The 26,465-nt window shown below is 40.9% G+C and overlaps 1 protein-coding gene across 2 annotated transcripts in view; it reads left to right on the top strand.

The window, feature by feature from the left end:
• LOC147137520 (formin-like) overlaps positions 1-26,465 on the top strand; it is a 57,130-nt gene that overhangs the window by 6,213 nt on the left and 24,452 nt on the right. Inside the window, exons 3-10 of one of the 2 annotated variants that reach the window (XM_086048837.1) lie at positions 2,003-2,169; positions 6,285-6,405; positions 8,059-8,120; positions 10,303-10,970; positions 16,415-16,556; positions 21,897-21,984; positions 25,226-25,287; positions 25,472-25,560. In XM_086048837.1, coding sequence (XP_085904963.1) covers positions 2,003-2,169; positions 6,285-6,405; positions 8,059-8,120; positions 10,303-10,970; positions 16,415-16,556; positions 21,897-21,984; positions 25,226-25,287; positions 25,472-25,560 — 1,399 coding nt within the window. Of the gene's footprint in view, positions 1-2,002; positions 2,170-3,948; positions 6,167-6,284; positions 6,406-8,058; positions 8,121-10,302; positions 10,971-16,414; positions 16,557-21,896; positions 21,985-25,225; positions 25,288-25,471; positions 25,561-26,465 lie in introns of those variants that run through there. The other variant, XM_086048838.1, reaches the window with a different exon arrangement.

Here is a 26,465-nt window from a genome sequence, read left to right as displayed (position 1 = left end):
AGAGCAAAATAAACTGACCTTGCCAAAGAGCATGGTGATCGTACGATCCGGTTTTGGTGTAATTCTCTTCTTCCTTAACTGTGTCATCTGCACCGCGTGTTGCCTCTTATTGACATTTTATGAGTCTGTCTCGGCAGGGAGGCAGATTAAATTACAATAATCTTACATTTCCGTGCAGGGCTGCTCAAAAGAGTGTATGCATGTGCTAAATGAAGCCCTATAAATAACCTATATCTAATAACCTTTCCGATACAATGCATACAGTAGTTACATTGCAATGGGGTTTATGCTTACTTCAGAGCCATACTGTAGTGTTTGTGTGACGGAATTAAGATTACACCCCTCTCTGACCAGATGGAGCCAGTGTAGGCATTCTTATGCATGATTAAATATGTTTTACTTATTCTCTCTCTCTCTCTCTCTCTCTCTCTCTCGCTCTCTCTCTCGCTCGCTCTCTCTCTATATATATATATCTCTATCACTATCTCTCGTTCTCATATTATATTGTATTGTATTGTGTTATATTATATTACATATATCATTACTATCCTGTGGGAATGTTATATTTTACAGTGGTCCACCTACTTTCAAGTTGGAGTCTGCATTTGGAACTGTCCCAGCACGCATTCAGCAGTCTTCACTGCGGGAACATGCAGCATTTTTTTAATGAAATGTTATTAATGAAATCTTCCTTTTTTTTCCCTCTGCTGTGTCAGACGGCTGGCACGACTTGCAGCAGCTGCTGCTCCCAATGGCCGCTTGTGAGGGACAGTTTTGAGTGTTTTACGTTATCCAGCAAAGCTTTCCGCTTGGTTGTGGGCGCATGAGTACAGGAGTGTAGACAGAATTTTTTGGGGTAGGGTGGCCAGGGTGACACAACACGTCAGTGAAGGGTGGCCGTGTGTGGGTCTGTCATTCTTTATCATACATTATATTTATTCTTTATCACACCAGGTAACGGCCAATCACGGCTCAGCTTCAGAAAACAGGTCAGCCGTGATTGGTCGTTATCTGAGCCAAGAGTAGTAGTGATGTCATTTTCAATCAGCAGAAATTACAAAATGGCCGCCCCCTGAGATGGCTAAAAAGGGGTGGATTTTGCTGCATAACTCATATTCCACAAACGCAATATTAATCAGAATGGCGTGTTTTAACTAGTGGTCCTACTGGGAACATATTCTTGAAAAATATATGTTTGGGTTGACTTCAACTTTAAGGCTTTGCCTTTTAGTTCTTTACATTTCGTTCCATTTTATCATCTCTCATTATCTGCCCATACCCATAGTGCTCTCATTTCTCTTTTTGTATGTATGACACCCACGTGCCACTTGTGCGTTCGAATACTTTCTGCTAATATTCTTCTGATGTGATTTGACATGGGTGTCTGATAGCACACAAGGATGCCTATGCAGGTTGTGTTTACAGTTTGCTGTTGAGATGTTAATACAAAAAGCACCACGTTAGGAATGACAATGTGAAATGTAACAGATCAATCACAAGTCTGGAATCTGAAAACTAAATCCTCCTGCTTAAAATGCATTTTTCTGTCTTGACAGGAGAGGGCAGGCTAGCTGAATTTACAGTGCGCATTTCTCGGTTTGCAAGGCACTCAAATCGTTGCAGTTTCACTTTGTTTTTTTGGGGGGGGGTTGTCCTTTTTTTAAGTGACCATGCAGTTAGAATTAGATTAGCTGATGGTGTTTTTTGGATTGTCTTTATTGGATCACTGTAGCTTGCTGCTGGTGTGGCCCGTAGGAAGAGAGCTGAGTAAGTGCAGATAAAAATAGCTTCATGCCCTGAGGCTTACAGAAAAACAGGACTCTCCATTGCTGCATGTTTGATGCTAAAAGATTCCGATGCCTCCTTTCGAGTCAATTGTATTATTATCCACACAGGCTACACACCACAAGCACAACTTTAGTTGCGTAGCTACTCAGCAACTCTGCATGCATACTGCTAATTGTGTTGGGTTGTGTCTGTGTATGTGTATCCCCTCCACTAGAGGACTCTCTCTTGCGTCATGATGATATTTGGATGCTAGATGGCGATGACCCTCAGGAGCCATTGTCCTGTGTTCCCCGCCCCGATCACCTGGATTTCCTACGCATTACACCGCCTGAGGATGACATCATTGGGGATACACCTTATTATCCCAAACTGGAGTGCACGGTGAGGGCCCCCTAAGCTTGAACAACACTGACATTCGCTACATTGCAATGGCGTTTTTCCCCAAGCACAATCACAAATTCTTGAAAGGGATTAAAGGGTTATGGATTCTAATCTGCAGACAGATCCTTTGCCAGAATTGACTCAGATAATCCCCTTTTCTGAGAAGTAACAATAAAATCACCACTTCAATTCTTACCATATGATGACCACTTTGAGCGATTGTAAAACTTCCCATAAATCCAGCCTTCTTCAAACCAACGGATTGAAATGTGTAATCATTGAAAAACATGTGAAAATGCCCTACCCAAATAAATATAATGATTAGAAAACAACTTTTGCTATGAAGCCTCTCCTCGTTTTTCAGATGCCATTTGACGGAGGCGTTCATTCCTGTGGCTAATGAGTTATATTAATTATTACTTAGATGTGGTTCACTTGGGTCTTTTATCGGTGTAAACTATGCATCGTTCTCGTAAAACTATCTGCAATGACGTTTTACATTATCAGTGAGAATACTAGTGTAAGGCTGAACAATTTATAAAGCACATTTGACTTTTATTACAGTGACAGCCCTGTAATTTACTTGTACATTATTGCCGTTCTCAACTATTGTCAAATCAAAACACACACACACAGGCACACCTTATACATTGTATTTATTGTCTCTACTCCCATTTTGTTGTGGCACCTGGACCAACAAAGTGAGGGACCAAAATGTTGTCGAAAGTGTTGTGTAATTGTGTGATTTTATATGTAATTACCCCATGCAACTGATCTCAGGGTTTGTCTTAGTCCATGAAATGTAAATACTATTACTACAACTTTTTGCAATCAATGCTGTTAGAGCAGGGCCTCTGAGGGGATTTAGTGTGAATGTGCGTGTGTGTGGGTGGGTGTGTGTTATAGAATGCCACTGGGATTACATAACAAAATCCATCTAAAGCCCACATTCAGTGTGAGACTTTTTTGCATATGAATGCATAATAATCTCTTGAATGTCCTGAAAGGCCACAAGTAATACAAATGATTATATGATTGTACCCAAATTATATACACTTTTACTTTCATTTCATTTGTAAACGATGAAAAAAGTGATTATGACTGATGTGGAGAAATTGTGATATGAATTGTGTGTATCCTAAATAACAAAGAAAGAAGTACAGAGTTTTGTCACATTAGTTTGAAAACTTCACTTTCATTCACCCATTTACAATGCCCACGTCGAAACATTTCTGTGTTGCACATTCTTCTATGGGTACAGATTAGGTGTTCAATCAAGCAGATTGTGCAAGGCATTCTAAAGGCAACGACCTTGCATTCCTCTTGTTGCTCTAAGCAACTAAAGGAATGTAAGTTTTCCATGGAATTGGAAAACAACCAGCACAATTTGGATCAGATAATAAGATAAAAATGACGTGTTTTATTGTGCCGGCCCGGGCCATTAGAACAAATGACAGTTAGGTTGAGTCACACTTCAAAACTGAATACTCTTACTTTATATGTTACTTATCACACCAGGCTTATCAGTGTTAGCATGTTAGCTATCCATGTCTGTTACCTGACAAGCTAAACCTCACAGACTCTTCTTCAATACAGCAGCCAATTGCTGAAATGCAGAGCTATTGGTCGTGTTTGCTTCCCCAGCTGACCACACAACGCCCTTCTGTGTTTACTACTTTGCCATGCTGCCATTTTACAAACATGAGGTAATCAGACACCTGTGGCTGGTGCTACAGGTTCCCTCCCACAAAGGGAGGGATCTGGTGGAAGGCGTCCACGGACTGGTAGATGAGTGAGACACTTTTTTTCCCCAACCTGGAAGTTGTTTTTTTTTTTCTCATACAACAGTCGCCCGGACTTTTCCATCTCACTAAGACAGATTGCTAAAGAAGACAGACGTGAACCAAAAGGAAAAGCTCAGTCATGGACCACAGACTTTATGGCAGCACTGCGAGAAGGATAATCCACATCATCAACATGGAAAATACAGTTCACCTTGTGGGAATAGTTGGAATTGCTTTGTGAAAGTTGAACTCGCCTCTGCTCTCCCATCAAGATTACAACAGGATATAGATCCAGATATTGAACAGATTGACTTGACACAGGAAACTTTCTCATAGAACCTTTTCTACTATACACAACTATAAGTAATCTTTGTTTGACTCAATGAATGCCTTTTATATTCAACTTTTTTATGTGTCACACCTATAGTAGCCTTGTTATCGGTGCCCTCTTGGAGAAGGTAAGAAGAGATTTGTCCATACAAAGACCTTTTTGTTTCTGGCCAACGTTTGAGGTAGAATAGGAGCAGCTTTGGGACTCGCAGCTTGGACACTTTGCCAAAGTTGTCACGTATTTTGGTTTTCCTTTCACCCTATGCCAGTGTGACGTTTGAATGAGAATGGACAATTCAAGTAATATCTCTGATGATCAAGAAACAAGGCCAAAGCCCTCTGCTGCTTTGCGAAGTGTCTTTAACAATCTTCTGACTAAGGAGAGGTCAGCGTCAGATGTGCAGCCCGCTGTGCTGACGTCTTTTAAGGATCTGTCAGATGTTGAAGAATGTCAAACTCTCAAAAGAGAAAATGCGTTCAAAGAGAGTGAGGATCTGTCTCTGGGGGATGTAGCCGCTTCTTGTTACAGAGAACATGATGTTGACAAATGGGAAACTCACAAGGACTCTGGCAGTCCAGTTAAAGGAGAATTGTCACACTCGGTGGACCAAGATACAGTCCTGGTAACGAGAGTGGAAACATATAGTGACTCTGACAATGAGGACGAGGGGGCGGGGTTTAAAAGTAGTAGCCTGTCAAAGAAGCTGCTAATTGTCAGGAAACCAACCTTACCCGAGGATAGCAAGGATTTAATACACCGTAGTGATGGAGATGTTCAGCCAGATACCACTGAGGCGGAGTTGGATGTTCCACAGTTTCGAACACATGGGTTTAAGGCATCACCTTTAGAATCATTTTTATCTGCAGACAGATCCAGCCGGAGCACCGACTTTCGGAATGTCCCTGACATCTCAGGCTCCACAGAGAACACATCTACTATATTTAACAGAGTAGAAACATCAAGCACAGAAGACTATGGACGTAAACAAACAAAAGAGAGGGACAACTATGAAGAAATTGACTGCTCCTTGCCCGTTCCCTCCATTATCCTTGCTCGTAATACAGAGGTATCCCCAACATTAGAGAAATATGGAACATGTGGGCAAAACGACGATGATCCACTCTCTAGCCAAGTGATCACCCCTCCTAGTCTTGAGGAGCAGTCAGACAATTTGGAAAAGAAACCAATATCGCTCTCATCTGGTGATATACAACCAAGTGCCAAAATTTCGCCCCAGCATTCACTTTCTTCAAAGACGCCAGATGTGTCCTCGTCCATCTCGCCCCAATCCAAGGACACATCACATTCTTCGCCCCTTTCTTTTCAGATGCCAGCTCTGTTTAGTGGTCTACGGGTGCTGAAGAAAGGAGCAGTAGGGGAAGAGAGAGAGACTGTGTCAGAGATCAAGCAGAGTGAGAAAGATACTGACCTGGCATTGCTCAGTCTAAAGAAGACGGTAAACAAAACCAAGCTCCTACCTGAGCAGAAGACATCCGCTCCAGCCAAAAAACACCTCGAGTCTAAACCTCTCTCAGGAAATCTGAGAAACAGTCAGCACTTTACCCTTGATAAGCACAATGAGGCCAATACTGAAGGACGGGAAGTTGATCCAGAACCCAACAAAAATAAGGGGTGTGAGGCTGGAGATGAAATGGCAGGAGAGAAACCCCCACATCCAGAAATCAGGAAAACCTCTGACTTGGCGTATGATGCATTTCGGAGTATTTTTGGCCCTAAATCTATCAAAAAGGAAAAAAATGAACCTGTGGATCTGGAAGCAGTGAGAAAGAAGATCAAGAATGACAAAGAAAGTCTAAGATCTATTTTCGAGAGAACCTCCAAAACTCCCAGCAGGGAACTGAAAGCTCCCACAGAAGCTAACGTATGTCATCACCTCCCTCTGTTGTTTTATTCACACAACACATTTCTGATGACCATAAAAAAAATCCTGTAAGACTTTTTCCAGGAATATATTAACGTCATTGTATTTGCTCCGACAGACGGAGGCCGCGTCACCTGCGGACAGTGAGGACCGGACTCCGGGTCGTCTGCAGGCTGTGTGGCCACCACCCAAATCCAAAGATGAGGAAGAAAAGGTTGGGCTCAAGTACACCGAGGCAGGTAAGAACTAGACACTGTTACCTGGATTTACATCTCTACCTGTGAGCTGAGAGGATGATGTGCCTCAGAGACATGACACAGACTCAAGATGACATAAATGTTTACATTGCTAGTTTCCAATAGTCTGTTTGTTCTGCACAAAATTTAACTGTATATTACACCATGAGTAATTATACAGGTTAGATGTGTTATTGTCACATATAAGGGGTAACGTTCAACCAGAGATGGGAAAAGTACTGACATTCTGTACTTGAGTAAAAGTACAATTACTTGTATAGAAAATGACTTTGGTAAAAGTACTCATTCAAATAATTACTCATGTAAAGGTAAAAAAGTACAGGCTCTGAAATACTTCATGAGTAAAAGTAAAAAGTAGTTTTACCGGATGTTTCCTCCTCATGTCATATAATTTGAAGGCCATTAAATTTGAAAGGTCATCCCTTAACACACCCTCTAAACTGACTGGATTGGTTTTAACTGTGATGTGATGAATCATGCAGGTAGACCCACCTCTTGAAATCAAGGTCTTATTAGTGAGCAAACAAATGGAACCAAATGTTTGATCCTACCACGCTAATGCAGCATGTTATGCTAAACTAACGTCATTAATCAGAGCCAAGCTAACGAAAGGCTAATCATTTAGATTTCCCTCGACATGTTTTCTGAGATTGGACGGGGAATTCTTGTTGATGGCAAGATCGTGGACTTTAGGTCATTCACCAAGAATTGTTCATCGTCGATCATTTGACTTCTTCTTACCTTCCAATTAAATGATCTTCTGTAGAGCGTAGCATAGCGTCTTCTCGGGTGATGTCATAGCTTGAGATAGAGCCAATCACAAGATGGGATGTCCGGGACCGGGTGTAACCCTTCAAATGATTGGTGGAGCCATGAACATTGGACTAATTTACTTTTTAATCGTCATGCATCTTGTAAAACAAAAGTAACAACCCTGTTTTGAAAATCGATCTAGTAAAAAAGTAGATACTGGTGTTAAAATGTAATGGGTCAAAGTAGGCTATAAAAAAAATATTTAAAAAAATTAAAACTCCCCATCCAATCCGAGAAAACATGTAGAGGGAAAGCTAAATGATTAGCCTTTCGTTAGCTTGGCCGTGGTTAATGACGTTAATTTATTATAGAACATATTCTTGAAAAAATATGTTTGGGTTGACTTCCTCTTTAAGCAAAACTATGCTACTAGGTATAGGGAGATTGCAGAGCTGAAAAGATTAATGCAAACCATTAATACTATAATATATTTTTGAAAGAAAATAAAGTAATCCTGGTTTAGGTGGTTTCTTTTTCTGTCTATACAGTATATATTAGGATCAACAGGTCATCTTGCTGACATGTTTGACTGGACAAAATGTATGATTTAGGGCACCACTTAGTCACCTGCACGATTAAAAACTGGTTGTTTAAGTTGCAAAACTGGTCCTTCCATGAACAACACCCAACCCTTTGGAGAATTTTATCACTTGTTTTATCAAAGACACCTGCAAATCTTTTCGAGCCAGAAATTCAACATTCTTCATGTTTAATTCGTCATTCTGTCTGTAAACGTGCAAACACACCAAAAATGATGTTACATGTATTTGTTGTGTCATCAAAATTTAATCCAAGTGAGAATTGTGCTGTGCTTGTTTTCAGAGCACCAGGCTGCCCTCCTGCAGCTCAAGAGGGAATGCAAGGAAGACTTGGAGCGAATGCATGTAAGTTTTGTCACATTCTGGCAAACCACCTACAACTCTTTGTAAAACTGTTCAGAAATATGCATCTGCTCTATATACAGTAAATCATGGGAAATATACACACCAGCACTTAACTATTCTAGACACAGGATGGCGCCAAGTAAGCATGAAATGTTCAAGCACTGAGTACTGGTACACACCTCCCTCCATAATTTGCTTCTACAGCAGGGGTGCCCAAGTCCGGTCCTCGAGAGCTCCTATCCAACCCGTTTCAAACGTCTCCCTCCTCCAACACACTTGATTCAAATCATCATCTTATCAGCAAGCTTTGCCGAAGCCTGATAATGAGCCTGATCATTTGAATCAGGTGTGTTGGAGGAAGGAGATATTTCAAACAGGCTGGATTGGGGCTATGTCTTGCCACTGAGGAGGAAAATGATTCAGGAGAAAACTATCTCGACTCTAACCGGTGAACATCGATCATTACGCAAGGGCGTGGTTTCAATTTGAAATAGACACCAATCAGGGTCGAATCCAGGTGATACCCCATTTTAACAACGCATCAGTGTCACATCTAAGATTATACAGACAATTTTATTACTGACTGGTGTTAATGCAACACCAACATGCTGTTTTTAACACCTTCCACGAACTTTTAACACTGGCCGCTTTGCAGTGTAGATCATGATGTTTATGATCAGGGTTTATCGTGCAGGTTTTCTTCACGTCATGAAACAGAATACATAACTTGTCGTTGGTAATTATTTACTAAATTAATGGTTTTCTTAGTACAGTGCACCCCCACCATCCAATAGCGAAAAATCTGCATTTTAACTGAAAAATCTTCCAAAAATGCTGCTAAACATTCAATGCGTGTTTTCCATGAAAAACAGAAGGCAATGGGGTAGAGGGGTGGAACAAAAATAAACAACAAAATCTGCCAAATATTTGAAAAAATTGAAAAAAAAATCTGTAAATATGTGAATCGTTGTCAAACCGCGAGTGGGCCACTGTAAATAAAGCGGGCAGGAATTAGTATGACACATTCTCGAAATTTTGCGCTCTTGTGAGAATAAAAAGCCCTAAAAATGGCACCCAGCGCCCCCCTACAAGCAGGTAGTGATGTCTAAAACGTTTTTTGTTTTTTTTTTAGAACAAAGACTTCATAGTCAAGACTTTAAGTCAACAGCAGCTGATATGCACATTTAAAATCTAACAGTTTTGACATCTTGGGTTAAGTTCCCCTTTAATTCAAAACTGGATTCACAATAGAAGTAGTATAATGAAAAACAACTTAAAAAATATAGTTAAAGAATCGAAATTCCACCACAAAATTATTTTACAAATGTGATCAGTTGTTTGATACAGGTTTATTTACATGTAAATGTTTGATAAGAAGAGACAACTGTCACAATTATAGAAACTATTGTGTTGATGGTGTCTCATTTGAGTGCTGTGAAGTCACCATAAGAAATGTTCCCTAGTTGTATAGTTGAAGCATACTGGTGGGAACACTTTTAACACCTTTGATATTTTGAAAGATTGAAATATGTTTGATATTTATATTTTAAAATTTTATATACATTGATATGAAATCATAAGTAAAAGACACATGAAGAAGGAGCTGTCAATAACAAACACTACTAACCAGAATCTTTAAACTTTATTGTCACCTAATTACCTTGCACCTTCTCATAAAGTTAGACAGTTATGAATTGACTCGTTGGCAATTTTCTCGAGCAATATCTGGCCTCAGGAAGGTTTTCTGAGTCTGACTGTTTTAAGCCTTTAATGTACCCTCCTTAATAGACTGATGCAGGGACTGAGAAACATGTACCGAAGTCGGCCCACAACAAAGGGTGGGAACGTGCCTCATACTGTTTCGAAGCGAAATAAGTTAATAAGGAACATGTGTAAGGTTCATTGCCCAGCAATTTCCTTGTTGTTTCCAATCAATACTTTGCTTTGGTTGTTCCTTTTTTTTTTTTCTTGTTTGAAATGTCAACTGACTTTTCAGTTGCTAGATTTTCTCTGAGCAAGTCATTTATCACCGTGTGATGCACACAGAGATAAAAATGATAATAAATCAGGATCGTGTTGTATGCAGTCCTATGAAACAATCATTTATATCCAATGCAAGATCATTAAAATGATTCAGTTGACACATGAAATGACTGTAATATCCATTATTGTGCTTTTGCAGTCAGATTTTGAGCTTCAGATCTTCCAACTTCGAGGTGAGCATGCTATTTCGATATCAAACCTTGAAGGCATCATTGCCAAGATGCAAAAAGACAAGGCCTACAATGTGGAGGGCAGACAGACCCGAGACGTGGCTGTGTCGACTGCAGACGACCCAACAACTAAAACTTGCCGAACTGTGGGGATCCAGACAGACAGGGAAACATTCATCAAGAGCCCAGAGGGTGAGGCGGGCGGTGTCATTCAAACAGCCAGCCAGAACATTCCAAAAAAACTTAACATGGACTCTATCGGACTCAATTTGGGCCTTAAAACAGCTTCAGAGCCTGGTGGACCAGCCCCACCTCCGCAACCCCTGCCAGGCCCCTCAGGACCACCGCCACCCCCTCCACCTCCGCTACCAGGCATTACTGGAGCACCGCCACCGCCACCACCTTTAGTCGCCGGGGGTGGCCCTCCGCCACCCCCGCCGCTTCCCCCTCCTGGTCTACCTGGAGCAGGCCCTCCGCCTCCTCCCCCTCCTCCAGGCGGCAACCCCCCGCCACCTCCACTCATGGGGGGGTTCAGTTTCAGTAAACTCTTCGAAAAGCCCCCTCGGAAGCCTGCTATTGAGCCCGCCTGTCCCATGAAGCCTCTGTATTGGACCAGGATTCAAATACATGACGATAAGTATGTAACGAATGAATGTGTTTAACCACAACAGCATTTTTGCACTCAGTATTGATAAAATAATGGGACACCAATGCTAAGTATATTGATTATACAGGTAGTGGCTCTTTTTAGGTCAAGGAACCATACACTCTTAAAATTGATGGGTCAAAAGTAACCCAAATTGGGTGAAATAGCTAACCTAGCACTGGGTCCAGAAGGGACTGAGCCAATACTGGGTTATTTATTTCCAGTGCATTGGGTTGAGGATTTGACCTAGCACGTTGGCCTAAAACTATTACTATTAGCAACAATTTCAAGAAGAAGAAAAAGTCATTTCCCCCCCTATCAATTCACCACAGCATGTGACTCACATGATATTTGGCAGTTTTAACATTGGATGCCCTTCCTGACATAACCCATTCATTTTCCGTGGGTGCCTGTCAGCCCTGACCAGGATTTGAACCTTGATCCAAGTCAGCCGTGTTACGCACTGAGCCATCACCATCATTTTCTAAAAATGTTACATTACATTTACTTCAACTTCAAAACACAAAATGACATCCAGCTTTAGCTCTTCAGCTCACACAAATTCAGTCCACAATCCAATCTGCTGGTTCAAAAGTATGAACCCAACCTTGGGTAAAAGTAACCCAATCTGCTCAAAATCCACAGCTTTCTAGCAAGTGGGTTAGGAAAATGACCCAGTGTTTTTTTTGTGTGTGTATTGGTAACTTTTAAATGGATACAGTCGACCAGGGGTAGCCAAGTCCTCTCCTCTAGAGCCGCAATCCTGCCCGTTTTCTTGAGGTTTATCCCTACGGCAACACACCTGATTCAAATCATCAGGCTCATTATCAGGCTTTTGCAAATCTTGCTGATGAGCTGATCATTTGAAACAGGTGTGTAGCCGTAGGGATAAACCTAAAGCAGGCTGGATTGTGGCTCTTGAGGACCGGACTTGGCCACCCCTGCAGTAGACCATGGGTGTCACTGGCCACTTCGTAGTTTCGGAGGACCGTTATGACTGAACCCAAATGTAAGATCACCTCATGTTACATATGCACAGCAAATTGATGAATATCTACTTTTGAAATCAGAGACCAGTAATAACTGATTGATCAAATGTTATTGGGGGATTGGTAACAAAAATGCTTGCAATATCTTAACGTTTTTAATAGTGAAGACAATTTGTATTTTTGGTATTTTAGTAGGAAACATGAAGTCGATGCACATCATTTGCTTTCACGGGCCACACAAAATGATGTGGCGGGCTGCATCTGGCCCCCAGGCCTTGAGTTTGAAAACTTTAACGCAGACCTCAATATTTTCAGTAGAAGGATAACTTTATTTTTACTCATGATTTCCCATCTTTTTTGAACGATTAAAATTGCAATTAGTGAATTCTAGTATGTACATTTAACTTGGTCAAGTGGGGTCTGTTCAGCACTAAGAATTGTTCGGCTCAGTACCATTCCCGTGCACTCCAGAGACTGTATTTCTAAGTGGATTATCCAGCCCATTTACTGCGGTTGTGGTTGCTGCCTCATGAGTGCCAGGTGTTCAACTTTATGACCTTGTATTTCCATGGCTGGATTAGTTGGGGGAAGCTGAGTTTTGGTCCGTGCATTCTCACCGGACCAGGCACCACAGCAGCAGCTATAAATTTAACCATAAAGGGTCCAGTTAAGGGGGGATTAAAAGGGTTTAACTATAACTGGATCAGCTGTGTGATCTTTTGTAATAGTGTGATGTTATGAAGAGTGTGCAGTTTGAAATGTTGCCAGATCCTCAAATGTGAACCAAAGCACAAATCTTAGCTGGCAACTTACACGACAGACAACTGAACAAAGGAGAACCGCACTTTAATTGAGTCTACTTGGTAATGGAGTTGCCTTTGGAATTTAAAGACTTTATAGGATCCAGTCTCAGAACTTTGTGTGAAAGCGGCAGATTTGGGGATAATATCGTCTTGGCAGTTGGTCAGTCAGACTCAACCCTAATTTTGTGCAATTAGCAGTTCTTGTGAGCTTTAAAGTAGAAACGTCAACCCAAACAATTTTTTTTTTTTTGGCTAGCTCAGGGGGCGGCCATTTTGTCACTTCTGTCAACTGAAGATGACATTAAAGTTGCTCAGGGCTCAGATCACGACCGATCACGGCTCACCTCAAGAGAGTTAAGTACGCTGACTGACTGAATGGAGTGCTTTTTCTTCTTCCCTCTCTGTGAGTCACAGGAGCATATCCAGAAATTATTCAGTGGCTTCGCCAGGGTGACACAACACCTCAGTGAGGGGTAGCCATGCGTGCATTCATCAGTCTTTATCATGCCAACCACAGTCAAGGTTTCATGAATTAAAATTCACATATGTCCAGAACAATGTCCATCACACTCATAATCAAGCAGGGAAAAGAAAAAAGCAACATTTGGCCATTTTCTTTGTCGTTGCCTTGCCTTTGTGTACTACCGGTATGTCGTGGTCTACTTCTATCTCAAGCACTGATTCGCTAGCTAACAGCCAATCAGAATGATCAATTGTCACTGATGGCTGATGCCATTTTGCATACTGCGATCAATGGCTCATTCATTTAAATCATATATAAAAACCTCAATGACACAAAAATCTCTTCATTCTTCACAATTCTAAACATTTTTTACTTTTTACTTAGGTTTGTTCGTGTTTGTAATGTGCGTGCGTGTGCGTGTGTGTGTGTGTGTGCAAGATGGGTGGATGGTATGACTGTGGATGGTATGATAAACAATGACGTCTCGGCCATGTTAGTTACTTGCTAAGGGGTGAGAATAATTGACGTTGATTATAAGAAGTAGGTGTCCTTTACTTAAGCAGATTATTTTAGTTTTTATTCAGTTCAATTGTATATTTATTCTTTCAATATGAAGTTGATATAAATACCTTTAAACATTTTCCCCAAGGTCTGGCGGTGGCCAGAGAGTGACAAGGTGTGGCCAGGGCCGCAATATCGCTCTGCCCCTGGCGAATGAGAATATTTAACAGATTTTCTAGAAGTGCTGGAATTGTTTGGGATTGGCAAAACAGCTAATGATCCGGAATGTATTCAGTTACAGTGGTTTGTGACAACAGCCATGTAAAGTGTGCCCAATCTTCACTGCCTAAAAAGGCTTATTCTCCTTTTCATTCTCTTGTTTGTGGTTCTCTCATGGGTTGGTTGACTGAATTCTGATCAGTAACAAGGTAGGACTAAGAAACAACAATTTGATCGTATTAATGAAAAGTCAGGAAGCCACAAGAGAATGGCACCTCCTCCCCATGCTTCTAGTTTCGTGAGCCTGGCCACATACTGGAAAAAGGAGGTATGCTTCATTGAAGGCAGTCTAAATGCTGAGAGATTTTAAGATGAGAGTCAGCAACCAGAGGCTATCTCATATCACCACAGTCTGGAAGTCAGTCCTCCAAGACGGCAACATTCGCCCCCCACAGGGTGGTGTTTAGACTACTTCCAGAATTTTGGAGTGGAGAAACAAATGCCAACAATCATGACCTCAACCCAACTTATTGGATTATCTTGGGTGTCTTGTTTGTGTTATTGTGGACCACGTTTGTTGACGAGCAACTTTTCTGGTTGAGCAGTGGAATGCCATTCCACGGCACTGTTGTGACCAAGCTCATGTCCAGCATGAGGAGGAGATTCTGTATGATTTTGTCCACATAGGCTCCTATTTGTTATAAGATTGACTTCATGTATAAAACTGCCAGTATCCCTCGCTTATTTTTTTTACTCTCCAATTCAGCCAACAACAGTAAATATGTGTCAGTTGTAACAGCAGAATAAACTGTATGGCTCTGGCAGTCTGAATTTGGCACATTAATGTGGTCAATTATATTGCACATACAAGGCGTAAAGTAACTGTTGTCGTAAAAGATGTATTTCAACTCAAAAGCGCAAACTATGAGTTTCAATGTTCAATGTTGCAAAAGACAACCATCTTTGCAGACCAGCATGTCTACAAAGAGATCCAGCAGTGTTTGCTTCATTCAGTGCGCGAGAAGAGGCTTGAGTTGTGGCAGTAAATCTCGTGGCTGGTTCACCATGACAACGCTGGCCTGCTCACCAGAAAGTGTAAAAAGGTGGCAGACTCCAAGAGGATTGCTTCCAAGTGGGAACATTTGTGGTTTGGATTTGGAATATTTTTTTTGTGATTCCAGTTCTGAACCTTTTTTGTCACTTTTATGCAAAAATGCATGCTTCTTACAACTGGGCTTTTTTTTTTAGATTGGATTGCTTTTCCAGTGCTGTAAATTGTAATGCTATATGAAGAACTGTTACCCACATATATAATATACCAAAGAAAAAAATCCAAATGTCTTATTTTATGTTTAGCTAAAGCGAAAACATTTTTTTTTTTCAAGAATATGTTCGATGCAGGGCGGCACGGTGCGCGACTGGTTAGCACGTCCGCCTCACAGTTCAGAGGTCGTGGGTTCGATCCCGGCTCCGGCCTCCCTGTGTGGAGTTTGCATGTTTTCCCCGTGCCTGTGTGGGTTTTCTCCGGGTACTCCGGTTTCCTCCCACATTCCAAAAAAAACATGCATGGCAGGTTAATTGATCGCTCTAAATTGCCCCTAGGTGTGATTGTGAGTGCGGATGTTTGTCTCTGTGTTTTGTGTTCTGTTGACTGAAAATGACATCACAACTGCTCACATCAACAAATCATGGCTCACATTCAGAAAACAGGTCAGCCGTGATTAGTCGTTGTGAGCAGTTGTGATGTCATTTTCAGTCGACAGAAGACAAAAATGGCCGCCCCCAGAAATGGCTAAAAACGAGTGCATTTTGCTGCTTAACTTATATTCCACAAACGCAAAATTAATCAGAATGCCGTGTTTCAACTAGTGGGCCTGCTGGGAACATTTTCTTGAAAAAAATATGTTTGGGTTGACTTCTACTTTAAACTTGAACTTGCTGTAGTAAAAGGCTAATAGATAATTCCATTGTAAACTACAATGTAGTGTTTTAAGTCATTTTTGGACCCGAAAGTATTGTCTCTTGATTTGATTACCACAATTTAGGAGGGCTAGCAGATGCCTGGTGTGTTGGTAACAGCCGAGAGTTAAACATCCTCTTGAATTTAAACAGCTCATGTGCTTGTTTCTACATCTGTTTGTTTTTATTATCCATGTTACTCAGCAACTTCTGAATTCATTGTAGTTCATTTGTTGGAAATGTTCCATCAGGACACAAACAAGCTTGCATCAATGTTTGGTTATTTATCACCTAGGGCATAACCGGTGCTTTTTAAGGCACAGAGTACAGTCTGGTTCAGAAGGTTTTCATCCATGTTTTTGGTTTGACAGTGAAAATGTAAAAAAAAAGTGGGTATGTACAGTAAACCTTTGTAATCTTCCACAAATACAGCACACAATTCCTGCTGAGGAAGTTGAATCTGAGCCTTCGTATAATTGCTGCAAATGTTTTGTTTTTCAGCAACAACACTTTGTGGGGCTCTCTAGAGGAGCCAGACATCATTGATCCGAAAGAGTTTGAAGATCTTTTCTCCAAGGCCACAACTCAGCCATTGAAGAAACCGCTGTCAGACACGTACGAGAAGAAAGCCAAAACAAAGAAGGTAGATTTACTTTATAGCCACTTACTTTTTTGCTTTTATTCATTCCTGGAAATTACAAATGGTTGCATCTTGCTCAATGCACCAGCATCAAGGTGTTTTTTTTGTGTTTTTTTTTAATGCTCTTATCTTGCTTTGCTTATGCTAGGCCCTTGTCCTCTGTCATCTTTGGTCATGAATTAAAGATAGAAATAACACGTGAAACAGAAAAAAAATGATGGCCCTCCTCCAGACTGCCGTTTGTATTTGTTAGTTATTGCATTGGGCAAACACACAATTTAGGGTTATGAGTTCACTCCTTTGTATATTCATTGTAGGAGACTATGAAATACACAGTTTTTCCATATAGGACAAGATTTTGAATGAAAACTCCAAAATTACATTTAGCTCTTGCTCCATGTTTATGCCGTAACCTCCGAGGCGGAATAAAATCTGTTCCTCTGCACCTCAAATAGGTAATACAGAAACAGAAAAAAATCCAGATCAAACATCATAAAAACGTTTATTAACTGTACAGCCAGTGGTTTAAGTCAGTAGTTCTCTAATGTTTTATACCAGTACAAAAACATAGTTCTTCAAGTACCACCATAATGACAAACATTAAAATACAGGAGCGTAGTAGAGTTGTTGTTGTTTTTGTTTCAAAAAAGTTCAGTTTAATATTATTGTTTGCAACTGTTATATTATACACAATTTTAACGTTAATACTGCCCATAAAAAAGACAGACAAAAACTGTGCTTACGTAAGATTGAATTAAAATGTATTGTACATAAAAAAAAATGAAAAAAAGACCCAAACAATCCTAAATAAATCTTTATAAACAAATGCTCTTAAAGGTTGGATGCAAATGTAATGTGCTTAAAAATTGTGAACTTTAAATACCAAATTATGCTATCAGTACTCTACCGAATTAAAGATAAGTTAAAGCTGCTGTTATGTTATGCAAAATTGAAACCAAATTAATTCAGTAATTCTTTCACATACCGCTAGAGGGAGCCCACGTACTACTAGTGGTACACACAGCACACTTTGATATACGCTGCATTAATGCTGGAGTCTTCTGCTTTGAATGTGTGTATTCTTCTCTAAGAGGTTCTTCTCCAGCACCTCTTGTTAAAGTTGGCACACAACAAAAGCAATTGTTTATTAATTGATGCTTGCTTAACTGAGGTCTGGTAAGAATTGATTTTGTCCAACATGGATTGGTGGTGGCTTGGTTGTAGGTAGGTAGGTCAATAAACTGGTGCACCACGGTGGTGTATCTCAAGGCACCACTGTACTTTGTGTGAAGTTGCAAGTGTATTTCCACAAACATTTGATGGAATTTCAAATTGTATTGTATTCGACTTAAGAGGTTCCACTGAATTCACCCTTCACCTAACCGCTTAATGCTTTAAACATCCTGTCCGATGTTGCAGTTCTGAACATCTGCTGTTGCAATTGCCCTGTCAGCATGTTGGCCGCCTTGTGGTCCTGACTGTGGCGTCCGAGAAGACTGTCCCCTCTAAATCTATACACATCCCTTATTCTGATCAATTTGTCAAGGCTCCACGCGGGTCCACAGGGCCGCAATGTGTGCATGCATGCGTACGTGTATGTGTCTGTAATGGTGTCCTTGGTCTCCATCCTCAAATCACCCCATTCAGTCTGGTCACTCTTAAAGTGGCAAAAGCATTTGATCCAGCAAAGGCAGCCACAACCAGACACAAATGCGTCCAACTGTCTCCTGTCGGGGCTGACATCAGCTTAGAAGAAGTCTGACCCAACTCTTGGAAACTTTGCTGGCACACCAATCTGAAAGATTTCTGTGAAAAATAACACATTAACTTTAAGAGGACCCATGATGCTCATTTTCAGCTCCATCTTTTCTCTTGTTGTCCAACTAGAGCTTTGATGACTCGCATTTCTCAAGGAACTATATTTAATGGTTCTCCTGTCATTATTAGCCTAGAACAGTATGCCTTATAAGATGAAAAATTAAGATTTTAGAGGAACAAATGAATTAGGTAAATCATTAATTAAAGCGGAAGTCAACCCAAACACATTTTTTTCAAAAATATGTCCTATGCAAGCCCAGTAGTTGAAACACGGCATTCTGATTATTATTGCTTTTGTGGAATATGAGTTGAGCAACATAATCCAACCCTTTTAAGCCATCTCTGGGGGCGGTCATTTTGTCACTTTTGTCAACCAAAAATTACATTGAAGTTGCTCAGGGCTGATCAATGACCAATCACAGCTCACCTGTTTTCTGAATCTGAGCCATGATTGGTCATTTTCTGAGCCCTGAGCATCTGTGTTGTCATTTTCAGTCGACAGAAGTGACAAAATGGCCGTCCCCGGAGAAGGCTAAAAATGGGTGGATTTTGCTGCTAAACTCATATTCCACACACAATATTAATCAGAAAGCCATGTTTGAACTAGTGGGCCTGCATAGAACATATTCTTAAAAAAAATATGTCTGGGTTAACTTCTGCTTTAAGGAGTGTGTGTGCGTGGGTGTGGGTGTGTGCATGCGCGCACGCACGCATGCATGATGGTAGCATGTCTTTGGGCATGTTATGCACTTGCTCCAAAAGTGTTGCCAGATCACGTTATCCCCACAGCCCAGGGCCTCAATACAGTCAGAGGAGACGAGTGGGGGGACTGGAATGTATTCGTACATTATGCATATGATTCACTTCACTGATCCCCAACAACTCCACACAGCAGAAGTGTAACGTTGGGGGATGTAGCTGATGCCTCCATGAGTGATAATCTTTTTCATGTGTGCCACAGAAAAGAAAAAAAAAATCAAAGCTCTTGTTTATTCTGGAGCCTTTTTCTGTGTGCTGATTCGCATATCAAAGCAGAGTAGCCGACGCGGACGAGAGCTTTTTTTTTTTTTTTTTTTGCCAGAGCGGACAGCGGCTATGTGTAATTGCAGGCATGTGGCTTCACTCCACTGGCAGTATAGAATTTGGAAAGGGTGTGAGCAAACACTTTGCATGTCAGTGTGGTCTTGATTGAATGATGACAACGAGAGGAAGAGATCGCCCAATCAATCAAACGAGGTCAAACAAAACGGCAATTTCCTCCACCCGTATAATTCAAACGCGTATCAACCTTTATGGATTACGGGTCTCCTTACACAAAGGAGCAGCTTTTAAGTGCTGTATGGGAATGAGTTATGCGTAGTCATGGTGCGTATATTGAAGACACATTTGGGAGTGGGTGTAAGATGAACACCACCGGGTGAGACTGGGGTTTGTTGAGTTTATCAAGGTGGTTATTGATGAGACGCTTGTTATTGCTGCCTGGGTGATAACAGACAGATAGTCAGGCAGACGGTCGCCAGTGCTGCTCGGCCGTGCAAATTGAAACTGCTTGATTCTTCCCACCGTCAGTAATGTCAGCCACCTGCTTCTTCTCCCACTTTCTTCTTCGATCGTTACCTCTGCCAAGGAAGTTCGTTTCCTTGGACATTTAGGTTTGTCTGTAATTTTGTGCGCAACGTCCCATATTGTCTATAATGTTTTTTATGAAGCATTCTTCCAAGGATATTTACATCACATTTTGGGAAGAATTTACACATTATCGACATCATCACCTTCTCTGCAGACTGCCAGTTTCACCTGCTGAAATCAAGCAGAGAATAAACTTGTCCAAAATGCATTTGAATCACTTATCTGCAGATTGATGTTATAAGTTAAAACAGTAACCAATGCATGCCATTTGTGTCATTTTATACATTTTTACAGCAAGTGTGTAATTCTAGATTGACACTATTGTTTAACTAAGCTCGTTGTTTTGTCTTGCACAGCATAATTCTTCAGTCAAAGTTCTCAAACCATAAAATGTGTCAACATTCATAAAGAGGAGAACTTGAAAATGATATGAGTCCAATTTGAAATAAATTATGAAGTAGATGAGCTTTTTTGGTTAAAATCTGCTTTTGTTTATTTTGTAATATGGGGAAACATATTATGCCTTGATGTGCATATCTATCAAAGCCTGTCAGATCAGGTTGTAATTACTCTATTGTGCTCATTTCGGATTTCACTCAATCGCCAAAAGTAGGTCACAAAATATCAGAAGCACTATCAAAGCAGTTCACTTATTGATTTCACATGGTGACGAAAGCATTAGCTGGTGTCTCGTTTCATTTTAATAGCGACTTTGCCTTTTCTCTTCAAACTTATTTGGCTTTTCTTCAGAGTGCCAAAGGGCCCCCAGCCCCCCGACCGCCCGCCCCCCTCCCGTGAAGATTAACAGTTCCCCTTTGTTCCACAGGAGGGAGACGTTTGCTACTGATGTCTCCCTGTCCTAGCATCAGCATCGGACTCGTCGCCTTATCCCTTTGCTAAGCTTCTATGAATGAGACCAAACATCCAGCATCACTTGTCTTTTCTCATTAGCTTAACAGTTTGGGCTAATTGGCAAGTTTCTGCAGCCACAGTGAGAGGGAACGGCTCCTGGGCCGCTTTAAGTGTGGCCCATCCAAAGTGGTTAATTAGAGGTGTTGAGGAAAGCCTGGTACTCAGCCGTCCCGTGTCCCCAGAGTGGGAGATCCCCAGTGATCCAGGTAATAGAGCTGGAAGCAGCATGGCACCCACTAACGCCCTGTAATGCAATACCCACTTCTAAGGCTTCTACACGCCAGCTCCCACTGGACAGCCCAGTAGCCGACAACACCATAATACCTAATGAAGAAGCCCGACACATTAACTTTTAGAGCAGGGCCTTACCTTTCCAAAACTCTCTTTGGCTTTACGGCTAATTCAGTCATAAGTAATTGTGACCATGTGTAGGCACAAATAAAAATCCTGTGAATTTATAGTTTGTTATAAAGAAAAAAAAAAAAAACTGCTTCTTGTTGCCTCGCTCTTCTAGACTGTCCTTTTATGGTGCCACTGATGCCTTTGTTCTTTCACTTGATATTTTTTGATGATATCTCACATGTACTCTGTTGAGCCGGAGAAGGTGCTTTTCCCGTTTTTGACACCGTCCTTCCATGCAGGTATGCACGTGCGTGCGCCGCATTTCTCAGATGGTTGTGTCACGGTGATGGCTCGTGATAATTGTCATTTTTTTGGGTCAGTCCATATGATTCCCAGCACTTCGACCCACTTAGTCTCTCTGTCTTACCACTGTCACCCACTGCAGACCTTTTAGTCATTAGTTTCTCCTTGAAAGGTTCTTTTGCTTTATATCTATATCAGTTACGTTGCCCCATCCTAATAAACTGTCAATATCCTGTTATCCGAAAGAACCAGAACAACGTTGCACAAGTAGATGCGATACAGGACATAGCAATGCTCTGGTCTGTCTAACAATAGCAAGGAATTTTGGTTTCTCTCCAGATAATCAAGCTGCTGGATGGGAAGCGTTCACAAGCTGTCGGCATCCTTATATCAAGCCTGCATCTGGAAATGAAAGACATTCAGCAAGGTGAAAAACATTTCCTGCTATCAGCATGTCTACAATCATTTGTTCTGCCTCAAGCAAGGAGATCACATTTAGATGCCATGTTTTGAATCAATAACCAGACTTTACAATGTTTCCATTGACCAACAAACTGGGAAGGGCTCTTGATGAAATGCAGATGACGTATTTTTTGTGATAAACTGGGAGCTCAGTAGCGCAGAATAATTTCCTACATTTTTCCTACATACAGCTTCTAATTTGTAACTAGAGACCCGTTTTAGTATATGTTTCCCTTTCAAGTGGAATGTGGATGATTTTTTTTTCCAGTTTCCATGATGGGAAAGAAAATGCCTCGATTTCTCAAAATGTGAGACAGCACCACTGGCATGAAAGCAGACATACCAGTCTAGCTCCGATCCCTTCTTCACTGTTTATAATCAGAAAGCCGTCTGCCTCAATTGAAGAACTACATAGTTTGACCGCATGCTTAGTGGCTCGTTTGTGGAAAATGCCGGCGTGCATGTAAACACATAAAGCAGTTCGTTGGGGACAGCGTTAGATGGGCCGGGAATGGGTCCTGTCCTGGGATTCTAGCGGAGAGTGCTTGCCGCCTGCTAGTCTGAGCACGTGGCCAGCAGATCTGTTTATTGTACCCAGTGACGGTTTCCACAAGCCTAATGGGACTGACACCCCGCTAATGATCTAAGCATGAACAAAACCACCTTCAACAGTTAGCAGAAAGTAAGATACCACATAAAACACAAGCAAAGAAAGCCACACATGCAACCAGGTTGCCCTCTCCGTTGGACCGCTTTCCAGAGATTGGGGACACGAGTCATTTGACTTGATGTGAGTCAGACTCAAGTTGTTGCTTTTAGGACTTGCAGCTTGCCAAAAACTTGGGAACGTCTTGACTTGGGACTTGGTATCTAAGCGATTCGACTTGACTTAGACTTGAACTACATGACTTGACGAGTCATTTTGTTGACGGATTGAAATCCGCATTTCAACACAGTTGGCCTTTTTCGGAAGGGAAGCAAGAAAGAAAAAAAAAAAATGAGGGTTATGTTTTGTTCATGCCAAACTGGCAGCGTCACTCGTTTGTGCGAAATGGCGACGTAAACACCAACAGCATGAGAGAAACTCAGAGGATCATTAATTTGAATTCATGGATTATCTTGTTGAAGAACAGAAGACAGCCCGTTAGTTAAGGAGAAGGGCTGAACTGCACCCGTCGGAGTGACTGGGGGACCTCAAAGGCCACCATGGTTCAAGAGCGATAGGAGGGTCTCCCACACGCAACACCTCAGCCCCCCTGTAAACATGCACACAAATACGTATTCACGCACACACACACACACTTCCTCACCTAAGCCGATGAGTGAAAAGTGGAAGGAGAGGGTGTGAGTTGGGTGGCAGGCAAGCTTTGATCTGTCGCCGTGGAGAGATATCCGGCTCCCCTCGGATCAGAGCTTTGCCATGCACACTGGAGCCGGCCCCCCTTTGGTGTGTGATTGACGGCTGCATGGCTGAGGGACTGAATAATCCACTCTAATAAGATGTAGGAAATGGACCTCCAGCGCTCCCTCTGAACCAGACATGGCGACCACATTGACAGCCTCACTGCAAGCGCGGCAGCTGGGAACCAGAATTCAGCGTATTACCTTGTTAGCTGGAAGCAGTGCGTGATTGAAAAGAGGAGGTCTGTGTAGTGTTAACGGAGAAGCATTTGGACCAGCATTTGCCAGTCTGCGTTCAAGCCTGTAGTGTAATATGAAGGGGGAAAAAAGGAAATTCCAACTGCATTTCTCTTCCAATAGCGCTGATGATAAATTTGAGGTGATTCATTTTTCATAACAACGGAAATAGATAGAATAGATCAACGGATTTGCTGTGATTCTTTTTCCTGGTTACTTCACGTCACACTGCCCTGGCCACCATGTATATTTCAGTATGTATACGTGAAAAACCCTTGTGTCCGATTTTGGGGGAAAAAAACCCAACAATTTCACGTTAAGGCGATGTCTGTGATGCGGAAACACCGTTCAGGTAAAAATAAGAAAATTGAAAAAAAATGGACACTAGTGTTTTTCACAGGACAGCAACGATACACATGTATGCATATGCTTGTATATCTATGAACATATGTCTGCATCTCCACTCGTTGATAAACACTCAGTACAATTCGCAATATCTATAACTGGCAATAACTGGCATGGATTGTTGTCTTTTTGGTCGAAATAACATTGCAATATAAAAACTCAACAGAGAATAGTTAGCAGATTTGCCAGTGGGAGGTGGATTTACACATAATAGGTAGTAGACACAAGAACAAATCATTTGAGAGCCACCTGTGTGTGCTTCTCTCAGCTTTTAACACTCAGTGGCATTGTAATTGTTCATCTCCACAATATTATCAAAGCATTTCATTTATATTTTACTGAACAGTGAAAACTGTAAACTACACTTTATAGTTTAATGGTGAATTTACGCACCCGATTCCGAACTCTGTATACATATACACTGCAATATCGATACGCTATGCTGTTGTATTGATATTGTATGATAGTGTAAGAGAAAATGATCAAACGTCATATTTTCCCCACCAACTGACACGTATGCAAGTTGTAGGTCTGCGACGATGCCGAAATACCGCTTGTATTTGTTGCGAAACGGTCATTTTGGTGATTGATGGACTTTAGAGCTTGAGTTGTGAGCAACTGTGCTTGGCTCACACCAACCAGACGTGTGTCAGATGATCCAGCAGGGAGGGAGCCATCCCTGTGCCCCTCCTCCCACACTAAGCCATAAAGCGGTGACACCTCCCAGACACAGAGCAGGAGTTACTTTCCCTTTCAGTGCTGTCATCTATATTTACGTGAAGCGCACACGATGAAGATGAAGCGAAATTTGTTTTGGAAATGAAGTACATGCTGTAACTTACATACATTGTAATGAAAAGATGCTTTGGCCATTGCTGTAAGCCTAGTTACAGGAACAACATCACTAAATTGGAGCCAATGTTTGTTTTTAAATCGTTGCTCTCTTTAATTGAATCCGAATTGACTCAGTCATATGATTATATAGTCTTCTACAAATAAACATTTAATTTTAAGTTTCCGTTACTAGTCAGAAAAACAAGTTTGCTCTTCTTGTAGATGCTCTGGAAAAGTTTAAAAGGCAGAAAGCTTCAGCCAAGATCTTCTCTCATTCACTTATTTATTAGACTCACTGTTTATAATTAATACTGCGCTTACTGTTTCAGCTGTTCTTGCTGTGGATAACTCTGTCGTGGATTTGGAAACCATTGAAGCTTTATATGAAAATGTAAGTACCGATACGTCCATTAAAGTTAAAAAAATGAATAAATAAAAAAGGGGTGACGTCATTGTATAATGCTTATATCAAATCCGTTTGTATTGCTGCCAATAAGGTTTTGCAAGATTTATTAGCATATAGAGGTTTCTGTGTTTGTCAATCTACTGTAAGATGGTGTGTGTTTTCATTACAGAGGGCTACTGCTGATGAGCTGGACAGGATCAAGAAACATTATGAGACGTCCAAAGAGGATGAGGTCAAACTGCTGGACAAACCTGAGCAGTAAGATGGCTCCTTCCAATGTTCAGACATTCAGACAGTGCACCGTAAAGAAAAAAAAATACACTAATATTTGTCTGCATTTATACATAGTTGATAGATGACCCTCCTGTCTGTTCTAAGGGGAGCTGAAATAGATACTGTATATTTTTTAAAATGTAAAATAAAATGATTCTGACTAATTAAATTACAGTTGAAGTTAAACACAATCTGTTCGTGGATACTGGTTGATTCCCGTAGGAAATCATGGCAGCTGAGTCATGTTATAGGTTACAGTTTTAAAAAAATGACACACTGTGTAAAAAAGAAGTTAACAACAGCCAAACTTAAAAATAATTAATTTTGTGGAAACCTATAACTTAAGCCTATTTTCAGGTGCGGATGCCATTCCATTCCTCGCCTTAAATACAGTAGTTAACAGCAAATTTTAATCATAGATATGTTCCTAAATCTATTTTTGATGCTGATTTAAAAAATATCGTCACTTTTTTTCTAGCACATCATGTTTTTGAGATTTTTTTATTTTTATTTATATAAGCTATCACAATACAGATTTAACCATGCATTGCAATTTACAGCTATGACGTTTCAGAAATTGTCTTATAATTATAATATATAATTTTAATTATTATTATGACAACCTTATGTGGTAGGTAAAAAAAAAAACAAAGGCAGATTCGTAATCAGCGCAAAAAAATCATGTAGAAAGGTTTATTTGCATTTCTGATTAAAGAAAGTAAAAATTTGCTGTCCAGTCTTTCTGCAATATATTTTTACTGAGCAGTTACGACAGAGATATGTGTACTTTCCCACTTCTTATTACAGTATATTTTAATTCCTATTATATTATATTCATGGTTCTATGATCGTGATCACAAAAATTTCCTCTTTGTCATCAATGATACCCT

This window comes from Filicampus tigris, chromosome 13 (assembly GCF_054856515.1).
Source record: "Filicampus tigris isolate MCC_2025a chromosome 13, RoL_Ftig_1.0, whole genome shotgun sequence".
NCBI lineage: Eukaryota > Metazoa > Chordata > Actinopteri > Syngnathiformes > Syngnathidae > Filicampus > Filicampus tigris.
Note: the sequence above shows the minus strand (reverse complement) of the source record. Positions and strands in the feature narration are given on the sequence as shown.